At 56.9% G+C, this 14730-nt stretch overlaps 1 protein-coding gene across 1 annotated transcript in view; it reads left to right on the top strand.

Annotated features, from left to right (window-relative positions):
- Sez6l (seizure related 6 homolog like) overlaps nucleotides 1-14730 on the top strand; it is a 59030-nt gene that overhangs the window by 28581 nt on the left and 15719 nt on the right. Inside the window, exons 10-12 of the mRNA XM_077110105.1 lie at nucleotides 6223-6419; nucleotides 11556-11750; nucleotides 13934-14125. Of these exons, the coding sequence (XP_076966220.1) occupies nucleotides 6223-6419; nucleotides 11556-11750; nucleotides 13934-14125 (584 nt within the window). The remainder of the gene's footprint in view (nucleotides 1-6222; nucleotides 6420-11555; nucleotides 11751-13933; nucleotides 14126-14730) is intronic.

A 14730-nucleotide genomic window follows, 5' to 3' on the forward strand; every position in this document is an offset into this window, starting at 1 on the left:
GGCTGGACTACTACCCACGGCTAGGAAATGAGGGAGGCAAGATGCGCCCAGGGCCTGGGAGCTCGTATACAGAAGGCTCAGACGGGGCTCATCACGTACATGATGCTTTGAACACGTTGGGAACACTCTGGGAAGATCCAGAGAGAAGAAAAGGCCTTTGCCCATGGAAGTCCTGGTTCATGTTCCAATACTTTTACTGACTGTGTGACCTTGGATAAGTCACTTGACTTCTCTGAGCCTCAGGTTCTTATCTGAGAGTCCCTGAAAGGAGGTAATGACAACCAAATGCAGAAGCGCCTGCAAGGCCTGATGCCTTCTACCCACCCAATAATTTAATCGTCCAAGGCACCCGGACGCACTGACACCTGCGGTATCGGCAGCTGTCGCCGCTGGTTTCCTGAGCCGCGTGCGCTGACTGGCCCCGGGATCTCTGAGACCCCACGGAGGGGCAGGCACCGGGCGGCGACATCAGGCCAGGAGAGGACATCACCTCCTACGGGTCAATACGGGAACAGCCTATGGGGGTCCACTGCTGGGTGATCTCCAGGGGTGGACGGCTCCCGGCTGTGTGATGCGGTGCCCACGCCACTCATCACCCCTCACCCCATTGGCGAGGAGAAAGTAGACACAAAGGAACCCTAAACAGATCTGTGAAGGTCTTCATTCATGTGTTTGGGTTCTCTTTTTCCCCCTAACTTAAATCTGAAAGTTATTTGATCATCGTCTCCGCAGCCCCATAGAGATCCTGCCTGCAGTGCAAGATGGTGTTGGTAAGAAAATTATTCAAGTTCTCTGAACCTCAGTCTCTTCTTCTGGAAAATGGAGATAAATCCACCCATCTTCATTCATTTAAATGGCATTTCTCTCCCCGGTGCCAAGCCCTGAGCTGCTCCCGGGGCACGGGGTGAAGGGCCTCTGTGGACGCTAACACAGGCAGATGGGGTCTGGTGGTTGGTTGCTCTGGCTTTGCTAGAACTCAGAAAAATTCTGGCACATTCAGGAGTGCTTCTGTGTGCCTGTGGGGGGTGGCAATAGGCCTCCCTCACCTGAGAGTCTCGCGGAATCAGGTTTCGGAGTATCTGAAGGCGGACATGGAGAGATGTCTTAGGGGACACCCGTTTGTTTCATGCACACTCTCACACGTGGGCTGAGGGGGTTCATATCGCATCTTTATACTTTATCTGGATTTTGGCCGTGACTCATCATCACCTGAGTGGGATTGTCCACCGTGGCCTCACGCTGGTGTTCCAGGAGCCTTGGATTTGGGAAGACTGTGGCTGGTTAGTCTCTGGCTGCCGATGCAGGGTGGGGCGGGGGGGCCCAGAGTGACCCTGAAAAAATAGGAAGACCTCTCAAGTGGAGAAGTGGGGAGACAGCGCCCCAGGGAGAGGGGCCTGCATTGGGCATAGACGCCCAGAGCCAGAGCCAGGAGCTGCCCGATCTGCAGATGTCTGGGAAGGGGCCGACCCCGCTGTGACCTCCTGGGAGAGAAGGCCCAGACGCTGGGCGCGATTCTGTGGGCGGACTCTCCCTCGGTCCACAGTCCAAATTCTATTACCGACTAATTCCCCTGCCCCTTAAAAAAAAAAACTGCAAATAAATTGGTTTGCCTTTTACGCTCGGCTTACTCTGAGCAAAATAATGTCCATGAAATTATAAGTTTGATGTGAAAGGCAGCTATTTATACGTTTTGTGCATTCGCATTCAAACGAATGCAGACCCATCGGATGTTCTAGAACGTGATGGTCTGCACGGAGCCCGACCGTGAGTCCACCGCCAAGACCTTTTACAGGCAAGAGCGCCAAGCAGGGGTCAAGGTGTGTTTGGAAGGAGTCAAGAAAGGCAGGCGGGTCTGATCCTGGTTTCCTCCACGCTCTCCGTGGACTAACGAGTCCAGCTCCTGGTTAAGGAACCTCGCCTGCCGCCTGGCCCCAGCTCCAGGCTCCTGGTTGGTGACAGGCGCTGTTCCACCTGCTGCGGGGCAGGTGGGTCTGTGGGGCGCCGGGCGCACACTGCCCTCTGCAGGCAACGTGGAGCATTGCGTCACTGGAGAGGGGTCTGGCCGATGTCGATTTGCATTCGATTCTCATCTTGCCGCGCTGGAGACCGCAGTGCAAGCAATAATGAAGGTCCCTTGGGCTGTTCCTATCGTCTTTGAAGAGGTAATGCATCCACACGATTCCAAATTCAAAGGTACAAAAGAGTCTTGTGTAAAAATTCAGTTTTCCACTCTCCCCCAACCAAAGCCCCCCTCTGCGGTTCCCCTCCCTGGAGGCGCCCACCCAGCTAATTTCTTATGTGTCTTTCCCCGACTCTTTTTCAAACGGTTCAAAAAACAGAAGAATCGCTTGTCCACCAAAATAAAGTCACCTAGACAGAGAACAAGTTTAATACTGACTTTATCCATTCCTAGGCACACCCAAGATAAGAATATAAACCAGACAAAAATCATTAAATTAGCCAGGCGTGGGGGTGCACACCGGTCATCCCAGGGGCAGGGGAGGCTGAGGCAGGAGGATCGTGAGTTCAAGGCCAGCCTCAGCAAAAGGGAGGCCCTAAGCAGCTCAGTGAGACCCCGTCTCTAAATAAAACACAACATAGGGCTGGGGACGTGGCGCAGTGGTGAGGGCCCCTGTGGGAAAGGTGCGGAAGCCAACAGCAGAGCCCAGCTCCTCCCTCCGCGGCCGCTGGGTGGGCGCTCTCCCTTACCTCCGGGGGACAGCGCTGCGTTTCTGTAGATCTTCTGGCCACCCTAAGTGCCACTGAGTCTAATAATGGTGTGACGGCAAGTGTGACTCATCTTTAGAATCCCCCTCCTCGGCAGGGGTTCTCCAACTGGACATGAGGAAGGCCGGCGGCTCTCTTCCCAGGGGAGGGGACAGGCGCTCTCTTGACGGGCTGTTAGTCTGAGGGATGGGGGCGCTGGGGCTTCTCCCTCTGCTGTGAGGGGGTCGAGGGTGCTCAGCTAGACCCGGGGGACGTGGATGTAGCCCAGCAGCCTGTCCCTTCAGTGGACCAGCGAATTCTCCGGCTTCCCCTTCGGAAGCTAGTGACGGGGGAGGCTGTCACTGAAGAGAAGCCTGAATGGTGGTAAAGGAGGCCATTGCTGCCCTTCCAAGCCCTGTGGACCTGGCCACCATGTCCCATGATGACCTCCTAGTGATGTCCCCATCCCTGTCACCTCCTGAGGCTTTCTCTGGCACCACAGGGACAAGTCAGCGTGCTGGGGACTCGGGACCCAGCCAGGGATGGAGAGGGAGGGTGACACCCCAGCGCCCCCTCCCCGGCTGTGTCCTCTCCACCTCCCAAATTCCTGCAGGACGGAGCCCCGTGCACGGGTGGGAACTGCCCGTTCAGGCACTGGGCAGCGGCTCCTCCCGCGTGGCTCCAGGATCAGCCAAGGCCCAGGGAGCACAAGTCTTGGCTCGGATTCTGCCCCCAGGAAAATCCACAGCCAAGTTGCTCCTTAGGAGGTGGAGATGCTCACCCCCGCAGCCTGCTCTTGGCTGAGGCACCACTGCTGAGCTCCGGGACGGCAGGAGCACATCGCCACGCAGTTGGACGCTGCTGTGGACGGAGGGCATTCGCATGGGTCGGGTCTCTCTATTGACCTCCTGGATTAGCTCATTCTGTATGACAGTAGGGGACGGTCCTGTGCATTGGAGGATGTTTAATGATGTCCCTGGGCTCAACTCAGCAACGGTGCCCATCTGTAAGGACACCGTGTCTCCAGACATCACCAAGTGTCTCCTGGGGAAAAAACTACTCCACGTGACGACACTGACATGACTCATCTGATGTCACTCGACATAAACAGTGATCTAAAGAGGGAAGAATAGTGGTGGTGATGGCGGTGGTGATGGTGATAGTGGTCATGTGATGGTGATGAGGAGGATGGGAATGCAATGGGGATGGTGGTGGTGACAGTGATGATGGTGATGGTCATGGTCATGGTGATGGTCATGGTAGTGATGGTGATGATAACCATGGTGATAGTGATGGTCATGGTGATAGTGATGATGGGTATGGTGATGGTCATGGTGGTGATGGTGGTGAAAGCAATGATGATGATGGTAGTGATGGGGATGATGGTGATGGTGATGGTCCTGGTCATGGTGATGATGATCATAGTCATGTTAGTGATGGTGATGATAATGGTGGTGGTGGTGGTGATGATGGTGATGGTGGTGGTGATGGTGGTGGTGATGGTGATGATGATGGTGGTGATGGTGGTGGTGATGGTGATGGTGATGGTGGTGGTGATGGTAATGATGATGGTGGTGATGGTAATGATGATGGTGGTGATGGTGGTGGTGATGGTGATGGTGGTGGTGATGGTGGTGGTGATGGTGGTGGTGATGGTGATGGTGATGGTGGTGGTGATGGTGATGATGGTGGTGGTAATGATGGTGGTGGTGATGGTGATGATGATGGTGATGGTGATGGTGGTGGTAATGATGGTGGTGGTGATGGTGATGGTGATGGTGGTGGTGGTAATGATGGTGGCGGTGATGGCGGTGACAGTGGTGATAATGATGGTGGAGGTGATTGTGATAAAGGTGTCCATAAGGGAACTAGAACGTAATGACCTAACACTCAGATGACCTGGTCACACAGGCCCAGGTGCTAACAGGGAACCTGGAACTTGACCCACGACCCTCTGGCTCCTTTCCTCCTCCCCACCTAGCAGTGGAAAGGCCCATCATATGAAGGGAACTTTGGGAAGGCCGCATGCCGCCATCACAGTGAGGAAGCGGAGGGTCCACCCGGGCCTCCTGGTCCCCGAGCCAGGTGCCCTCCAGCCCGCTGCCCCTTCCTCTTTGGTGGAGGAGACGGAGCGGTAGTAGGGCCTCAATGCAAGCCACTGGCACCCTTGAGGGTGCGCTGCTGCATTTAGGTCATTGAAGGGATGACAGAATGGAGCCAAGGACACCCCTGACCGCACTGCTAGCCACCATCGGCTGCTGTCGGCTTAGAGGAGAGCCTCTCCCATCGCCGGCGGCCCTGGCCGAATCCAGCATCTCCCCGGGACTGGGTGCTCGTGGTGCCCGGAGCCACAGTTCTGCCCTCAGCTCTTTCCTATCAAGGCATTTCTTGAGCACCTACTGTGTGCCGGAAGGTGGTGACTCCAGCATTTCAACACAGCAGGGTCAGGGGCTGCCGTCTAGGTGAACACGGGCTGGGCCAGCGGGGTCCAGGGGCGGAGTTCCGAGGCCGACAGAGGGCTCTTACAGGAGGTCGCCCTGGCGGGGGCACAGAACAAAGGACAGAGAGCGTTCCCCGGGCTGGGGGAAGTCCTCCTGAGGGATTCTGAGGTGCTAGAGGAGGGTTTGGGGTGAGAAAAACACACCCCTGCTCCCCAAAGCAGACCTTTGGCAGGGTCCTTGGGTTTCTGCTGTCTTCCGGCCACTTGCAGCACCAGCGCAGGTGCCTGTCGCCCTCCTCCCCGTCCCAGCCTGGAGGCAAACCCTGCCATGAAGCAGGGTGGCGGGGCTCAGCGGCTGTCTGTCTGTCTCCCTGCGCCTGTCCCGGGAGCCTGCAGGGAACTGCGTGGCCACGCTCACCCCTTCTAGATCCCTTCAGCCCCAAGGGCCCGAGCGGGGCTCCGGAAACCCTTTGCCTGCCATCTGAGCTCCGCGGAACCCTGCGGGCTCCGCGCTGCGCCCCACCCCGGGCAAGCTCCACCAGGACCCTCACCCGGCCGGCTCCTCCCTGCCCGCTGCTTGGGCTTCTCCCGCCCACAGGCTCCCAACCCCCAGCTCTCTTCTTCTTCTCTTGTAGGTTTGGAGCAAGCATCGCCTCCCCCAGGAAGGCCCCCGGGATGCCCCCAATCCCAATTAGCCGCCCTCCTCTGCTCTCCCAGGGATCCTAACTCCTGCCCGGAATCCCGGGCTTATAAGTTGAGATATACCCAGGATGCCTCTGGGGGCAGCACACGGTGCCTAGCACGTAGTAGGTGCTCAGAGAATGTTAAGGAGGGGACAGGGAGAGAAGAATGATGGAAGAGAGAACAGAAAAAGCAGAGTAAAAAGAAAGGAACCCACAGATCTGTGGGCGGGGTTGGGGGAGGGAATTGCATGTCCTGGTCCCCTCTGCGGTCTGCGCCTGTGTCACCCCCGCCTCGCAGTCTGGGGCCTGACGTGGAGCACATCTTAAGAAATTACCTGTTCCCTTAAAAAATCAACCGAGTGCTCATGGACTGCCCCGTCTCTGCCCTCGCAGCCTGAACCTCAGCAACAGTGACATCCTGACCATCTACGATGGCGACGAGGTCACGCCCCACATCCTGGGGCAGTACCTTGGGAACACTGGCCCCCAGAAACTCTACTCCTCCACACCGGATCTGACCATCCAGTTCCACTCGGACCCTGCCGGCCTCATCTTTGGAAAGGGCCAGGGATTTATCATGAACTACATAGGTAGGTGTCTCGGGTTTTTTTTTTTTTTCCTTTAATAATGGTTTCCCTAGATATACCTGTTAGAAAGTTTTGTGCCAAGGAGATTGTCACTATATTGGTACGGTCAATATGTATGCTTTTTAAGAATCTGGGCTAGGGTTTGAGTCTCAGTACTGTCGTCAATGGCTGTGTGACCATGGGCAAGTTACTGACCCTCTCTGAGCCCCCCCTTTTTGTCATCTGGGAACATGGGAAGAGTGGTTACCGGGTTTCGTCTGTAGTCAGCTGAGATTGTGCATCTCAACAGCCCTGCTCCCATATCTGTACCTTCTCAAAACACACGCTTCAGCTTCTTGCCGGAATTTGAGGCTCAGCTCCCCCTAGGATTTTTCTCCCCTGCCACCCTGTCAGACAGGGACAGTTCTATGTCTCCCACTTCATGTACTTTGGGCCCTAGAGATGCGGGAGGCGTCTGCCTTGATCCTCAGCGGGGCTGCCTGCCCTTCCTCTCCTGCTCATCTTGAATCAAAGCCAAGAAGCCCTCTGCCGTACCATTCAAGCTATGTGCCATGGGACCACCCTTGTCCGTCCCCCGTCACCCGCCCTCCCTCCTCAGTGACTCCATCCTCAATCCCAGCTCAGCCTCTAAACCCGGGCTCCATCCTGGCCTCCGTCCTCTCCTGTCTGTGCTGCCCCCAGGTGTAAACAGCACCATGTTCCAGGGACCTGTGGTTGGCACTTCCTGCCTTGACTGTGAACTTGACCAAACGGCTCCCTGTGACCTAATCTCTCCAACGTCTCCTGGGCTCAGACCTAAGGTGGCCGGAGGGAAGGGTTTCGCTCCTTACCCACCACCACCACCACCAGGCACGGCGTTCCCATTCCGGGAGAGGGGACCTTGCTTCTTGGGCTGGCTCCTCTTCCTGTCCCCCACGTCCACCCACTGCTCAACTCCTCAATGTGGCTCAGACCCAGGCGCCACCCCACACCTCTCCACGGCTCCCACCTACCGCCTGCCCTCCTCCCGGCAGTGGAAGCTGAGTCTCCACGAGGTCCCAGTGAGCCTGGCCCTGGGAGGGACTTGGAGGAGCACAGAAGATCTGGCCCAAGAGTGTGGTGTCACACAGCCCCGGAGCGGGGAGGACGAGGGACTCCCCCATCCAGGCACAGCTGCAAACCTGGGCCACGGGGTTAATCAGAACCTGACCTCCGTGGACACCCGGAGGGCGGTGGGTCGCACCTGCAGGTTTCAGCAGGCAGGATCCAGCCAGTGACCAGAGCTAGGGCTGGTCCCTCCCAGAACCACAGTGGCATGGTCATTCCCAGAGTGCATGGGAGAGGAGGGTCCTTCCCACCTTGCCCCGTCCACCACCACCGTCACCAGGGACCCTCTGGCTGGAGCGAGTGTCCACGTCTGGAGTTCCTTCGCCCCCTTGGCCTGGGGACTCGCCCACCCTCTCTCACCTATGTGGCCTCCCCTGCACCATTCCTGGCCTCTGAAGTACAAGCCGCTCCCCTGACCACCTCAAAGCCTCGTGTGCGCTAAAATAAGGTCCCTGCTTTCATCCTTCCCGGCTGGGAGACATTTTTCATTCTCGCCTGCTACATGTCCCGACTCAAAGACGCTAACACAAGTATCGATCCTTTGTGACGCTTCTCCAGGGTCCTGTTGGCCTTGATTGCGCTGCTAAATATTGTCAGAGTGCTACTGCAACTAGCCCTGTGAGTCCCCGCTCCGGCGCATCAGGGGAGGGCTCACGTGGCTGTCGGGCCAGGTGCCCTCGGGCCAGCTGGGGGGGCAGCTGGAGGCTGGGTTCAGGCTGCCTCCTTAGAGCTCCCCCCGACCGGCTGAAAGATGCGCTGGTGTCTGTGCCCACCTCCCCTGGGGTGCGGAGTCCACCCTCTGGAACCACGGTCAGCCTGATGGCACACGTCCCCTCTATCGCAGGCTGATGGAAGTCAAGGAGGCAGTCTGGCTGAACTTGAAACTTAGACTTGTGTGACATTGTACAGTTGACAACTGGACACACACGCAGACACACAGTTTTATTTCACAGGACATGTGGTGTCTCTGATTTCCTGAGAGTTTTGCTCATCAAAATCTCTTGAAACCTCCCGTATGCTGGCTCCTCGCTGGGCACCCGGATCTGGGAATGAGTAGGATCCTCTCCTGCCCCGAAGGAGAGGTGGTCCCATTAACCCCAATGTCAAGGTCAAGCACAGAAGGGGCTAGCACGGAGGGTGGGGATGCTTCCCAGGAGACACAGCCTGACGGGTAACCCGAGAGGGGGCGGGTGGAGAGAGAAGAGTTTCCACGGTTCTTGTTTCTGTTAAAGAAACACCATTAACCTCCCAGGAATGGTCTACAGAGCTCTGTCCCGTTCTCATGCTGATCAGTGACTGCTTCAGTTGAAGACCCTGTTGAGAAGCCCTCCGAAGAGTCCCCTCTGAAGCCAGGGGAAAGGATGCCGCAATGGATTGGTGATGCCTGTCACGGGGCGGGAGAGGCCTCTGCTCCCTGGGTCTAGATCTAACCAACATGGACACAGCTCGCAACCAGGGGAGGGGTCTGGCGGCCTCTAGGGATCTGGGGGCTCTAGAGAGTACTGAAGCCCCCCGTCTTACCTAAAGTCCTAACCCCAGCTCTGGGAGGTGGCCAAGACTTAATCTGCTATGGATGCTTCCAGAAAGACCCCGGGGCTGCGTGCTCTGACCTCCCAATCCTCCCTGGCGCAGACGGATCTCTGCCCAGTGCCTGTGGCCAAGGAATACAAAAGCGCGGAGGAAGGAGCAGTGCTCTTTAAGGAGACGTTGGTCACTTGGGACCTGTTGATTCCTCAAACCATCGGGGGAGAAACCAGCCCTATGCTGTCGGCCAACTGCGACCACACGGCAGCCGCTGTCTGGAGCGCGGGACTGAAGATGGGCGGGTCTGGGTCTGACGCTAACAGAGGATCAATTAGTGATGTCTGCCAGGAACAAGGGGCTGGGGGCAGGGGTGCAGTGGTGCGTATGTGGTGACTGGGCCACCGCTTCTCGGTGCTCATCTTGACCATGTTAAGGTGCCCACAGGACCTTAGTCCGACAGGTAGATGGAGACACAAGGCTCACCTTAGGGCACACACTGCACAGTCGTGCCTGTCCCCGGAGCCAGCTCACCTTGTCCTTGGGGTAGACGGGTCGTGGCTCTTGCCCTACCGATGACAACAGTGACGCCCACAGCGGGTGATGGATGTGGCAGGAGCCACGCAGCTTCTCAAGGAAAGAGGACCGAGAGAGAGGGTTTCCATTTCTCATTCTTATAACCAGGGACGGATCTTTCTAGAACCTCCATGGAAGGTGGGTGGGTGGAGTAACCAGCAGATTCCTGAACCCGGGTCCCTGGCTACCATCTGGGAACCAAAGAAAGGGAAGTGTCCAAACCCAGGCCACCCAGTTAGTAAACAGAGGAGCCGAGATTCGGGTCCCAGCTCTGCATTACGGTGGCAGCAACTGCATAAGTGACCTATGTGACAAAGGCCAGGGAGGAGGAGGGGGGCCTGCAGAGGGCGTGGGCACAGGGCTCACGCTGAGACGCCAGAGAAGCCCAGGTTTCCCGGCCGCAAAGCATCTGATCCAAGGAAAGGCACGTCCCTGTCTCTGCCCGGGTCTCCTTCCGCGTCACCCAGCCTCTGCAGCTGTGTTCCAAATGCAGGGCTCCGCTGATTCTTCAAAGGCCTAAAAATAGAGGCCCCTGTCCCCCCACCAGGCCATTCTAGAAGCCATTTCCCTGCCCCTCCCTCCAGCAGACACCCACGAGATCCAGATCTCCGCTCTCCAAATGCAGCCGTGATGAAATCCCAGGAACAGCCCGCTCCTCGGGACGGCTCTCCACAGACAATGGGGACGCCTCGCTTGCCCCAGAAGCACAGAGAAACTTCAGATTAATTACACGGCATAACGGCTCCCTTCTCCGAGGCTGGCGGTGTGCGCGATGACGCAAGGATAGTAATAATGGGCTCTGGACCGCTACCGTAGGAACAAGGGTTCAAGGGAGGACGAGAACGGATAAGCTCTCGGTGGCATTTCCCAGAGCATGGTTAGTGCTCCCTGGTGACATGCAATGTGACATGAAGAATATACTAATAATCCTTTCTGTTTGCATAGATGAGCATTTATCTTAATGTGTATTATCTTAAGGTAGCTGGGCACGGTGGTGCTCGCCTGTCATCCCAGCAACTCAGGAGGCTGAGGCCAGAGGATCGCAAGTTCAAAGCCAGCCTCAGCAACTCAGCGAGACCCTGTCTCTAAAAAAAAAATAATAAAAAGGGCTGGGGATGTGGCTCAGTGGGTGAGCACCACTGGGTTCAATTCCCAGTACCCCCCCAAAAAAAACCCTCAGTACAGGTCTTAGTGATTCGCCAAATGCACCGATTGCCAGAGAGGAAGAAGTTGAATGTATTGCTAATCAATTTCTGTGTAATAGATTCTACCCCAAATTAGCCCTCAAGAGGCATGATCTCAAAAAGTCTGTGGAATGAAGAGCAGTCTGAGCTGGCTGGCCCTGCCTGGAGGTCTTCGTGAGGTCAGGAAGGGTCCTGGTCATTCCAGAGGGGCCGGATGACCTGCTTCCCAATGGCTCAGACACGTGACGGGCCAGTGGGTGCGAGGCCTCAGTTGCTCCCATGGGGACTGCTCCAGAGGGCTGCTTGGGCACCTTCACGGGGCAGCTGCTCGCTCCAGAGCCAGGGGTCCTCTGTGAATGTCCCAGCCCCACCTGGTCACCTTTGCAATGGGCCGTTCAGTTCAGGTGGGGACCACAGAGAATGCATTCTGGGAAGGAGCAGTCCTGGAATCCCGGCCTCTGCCCGGCTGCTCCCTGGTGGCTGTGGGAACTGGGCACCCGGGGAGGAGCGGCAGCACTAGGCTCGGCGTGGCTCCGCATCCTGAGCTGGTTTTATCAAACCAAGAGCTTACACCAGCCAGTCCTGGGGCCTGTGGGAGGGATCGTGGTGAAATCTCCCTAGGAAAAGAGTGGCCGCCTCTCTGGGGATTGGGACAGGTGTTGCTGCTTTCGTGAGGGTTTCCCTTCGATCTGCTCTTTCTTCCAACACTGACACGGGTATCCCGAGCCGGAAAGGCCCCGTCCCCTCTCAGGATGCTGTTTCTGTTTTGAAGAGGTCTCAAGGAACGACTCCTGCTCAGACCTGCCCGAGATTCAGAACGGCTGGAAGACCACGTCCCACACGGAGCTGGTGAGGGGGGCCAGAATCACGTACCAGTGTGACCCGGGCTACGACATTGTGGGCAGCGACACCCTCATCTGTCAGTGGGACCTCAGCTGGAGCAGTGACCCCCCATTCTGTGAAAAAAGTAAGAATCCCCTCGTCTCCTTCCCCTAAGTCGGTGGGTGGCGAGTCCTGCCCTGTTTATGGGCTCAGCCGCCCCCTCCCCTCCACTAATGCTGATCTGTGGGTCCTGGTGAGCGCTCAGGCTCGGCCCTCAGAAGCCTGGAAGATGTGCAAATGAGTGGAATGGGTTGGAGGTGAGGCAGTAGGGAGTGGTGGGGACTGCGGTGAGAGGAGCATGTGGCCTGTTCAGAACCAGCACCCAAACACAGGTCAGGGGCCCCCCGTCCTAACCCCGCGTCTCATGGAGCTGACTGCCTCCAGAGCCTGACTCCCGGGCTCCGGGGCTCCTGACTCCTTCCCCCACTCACCATCCCTGCCTCCGCAGGACAGTGACCAGGCAGGTGACCGTGGCTGACTCTGGGGTCTGGAAGGGGGGGGGCTTAGGAAAAGATAGGGCTCCTGGCCTCTGCCTTAATGTCTGGTTCGCAGAGGGGGGAGCTAGACTGGGGGAGCCCCTCCCCTGCCACTGGCTTCCCACCTCCTCAGTCAAGCTCTGGTCCCCAGCCCTCCTGCCGGGACTCCTGGGGACACAGATAGAGCAGCATGTCTTGGACCTGACTGGAATCAGAGGAGCACCCTAGAAATGGGGTTGGCAGAGGGAAAGGGTATCGGGAAGGGACGTGGGGTCCCCTATAAACTCCCTATCATAGACGCTTCCAGAAAGTGTCCTTACTGCAGGGGCAGAGCCCACGCTGCGGGAGGCCACAGAACCAGCGAGTGGTGGGTCGTTCTGGGTGTCCTGTAACTGTGTGTGTGTGTGTGTGTGTGTGTGCGTGCGCGCACACGCGTGTGCATGTGGACAAAAGTTAAAGCAGTGAGGAACGAGCTCCCCTGGACCAGCTCGTGAGCGAGGTCCACGGCCCCGCCGCCCCCCGAAGCACCTGACCAGCCCTCGGTAGAAGCACCTTCTTCCTCGCCTTCCTCTTTGCTGAGAAAAGTCCCCAGTCCGAGTCAAGAAATTTTTAAATTACTTGAAATCTAAGATTTTTCATTTCTAAAATCCTGGAGTCTGTATTTGAGTGGTTCTGCCAGCCCTCCAGGTCCCACCCGAGCGGAGGACACCCACCAAGTGGCCTGAGCCCGCCTCCCTTCCAGAGAAATGAGGCCCAGGGAGCCCCCGGAACAGTGGGCGCCCCTAGGAAGGCCTTCTGGGGCCAGCGACCCTCCTGACGTTGGCAGTGCCCAGAGCCACACGGTGGGCACCCACTGGCAAAGCAGGCTGGACAGGTGGGGTGGTCACAAAGAGAAGGGGATGGTCCCTTATGACCTGGCTCTCTGGCAATGGATGGGGCGGGTAGAGAAGAGGGAAGGAAGGAAGGAAAACAGAGAAAGAGAAAGGGGACAGAGAGAGAGAATCAATAGCTACAAAGACATTCTATTGTGGAGGGATTTGTACCAACTGCCCAGCAACTGTCCTGGGTTTTCTTTTTTTTAACTCAGAAAAATGGAGATATTTCCACACCGTACCTACTGCCTACCTCATTCCTTCTTAATTGGTTTATTGTTTTACTTTCCTCTGTATTGATTCTTTGATTAAAGAAGTACTGGATTCTTGCTTTATCTTAATCCAACCCTGGGAAGAGGAGTTACCCTGCTTTGTTCCCGTCAGTGGTGGCCCAGGACCTCCTGAGGTGGCTGCCCATATTTAGCACTTCCCTTGTTAAAAGATCTGCACGGCTGCCAGGCAAGATGGGGCACATCTAGGATCCCAGTGGCTCCGGAGGCTGAGGTGGGAGGATGGCAAGTTTGAGGCCAGCCTCAGCAACTTAGTGAGGCCCTAAGCAACTTTGTGAGACCCTGTATCTAAAAATATATATATATATTTTTAAAAGAGGTTGGAGGAGTGGCTCAGTGGTTAAGCATCTGGGTTCAATCCCTGGTACAAAAATAAAAGATTTGCTTCACCTCCTTTTTAAACAAGTAATGGGGGGACATATGACCTTACCCATAGACCTTTGAGGCCCGTGCAGATCCTAAGACAGGTTCCTAAAAGAGGCCTTACACCCTGGTCTCCCTCCTCCTGGCCCAGCCTCCAGCCTCCTTTAGCTCAACGAGAGATGCCCCTTTCGGAAATTTTCTAGAACATTCTGTAACTCTGGGCAAGCCGCGATCTGACGCCTCTCGGTCTGATGTGCTCTCGCGCAGTCATGTACTGCACCGACCCGGGGGAGGTGGACCACTCGACCCGCCTGATCTCGGACCCCGTGCTGCTGGTGGGCACCACCATCCAGTACACCTGCAACCCGGGCTTCGTGCTGGACGGCAGCTCGCTCCTCACCTGCTACAGCCGCGAGACCGGGACGCCCATCTGGACCTCCCGCCTGCCCCACTGCGTCTGTGAGTCCCGGGGGCTCCTGCCGCCTCCTGCGCAGCTGCAGACTGGCTGCTTCTCACCAAGGGCTGGGGGGTGGCATTCTGCTGTAGGGAGGGTCTTTATCCTCATGGCCACCACCCCACCGTGGCCAATGGGGACCGGGGACCTTGGACTGTGACATTTATGGTAAAGATACAGAGTACCCACCCAGTCCCCCTCTCTTCTTCCTCAAGTAGCACTGCTGTCTTCATTTGAAGAATAGGATGCTGAAGTTCAGAGAGGGTGATTGTCTACCTGGGGTCACACAGCGAGTTACCAGTGGAGGTCAGATATAAACTCAGAGCTCTTTAAAGCTTTTCCTAGGGACCCTGCTGGGCTCTCAGGAGTCACGACATTGCTTGAAGAAAGCACCGGGTCATGTAGAAGGGGCGGGGCTCCCCCAGTAGTCGTGGGGTAGACATTGCCAGTGATGCTGCTATTTTTACATAGGGTGCTGCGAACAGCCCCACTATAGACACAGCCAGGTCACAGTCAAGTGACTGCACAGGGACCCTCCCCGCCCACAGCAGCCCCTGGGGACCAGCCCACATCACCTGGGCCTTGGGGGCACAGTCAGCCTCCAAGCTGT

The sequence above is a fragment of the Callospermophilus lateralis genome, chromosome 1, assembly GCF_048772815.1.
Source record: "Callospermophilus lateralis isolate mCalLat2 chromosome 1, mCalLat2.hap1, whole genome shotgun sequence".
NCBI lineage: Eukaryota > Metazoa > Chordata > Mammalia > Rodentia > Sciuridae > Callospermophilus > Callospermophilus lateralis.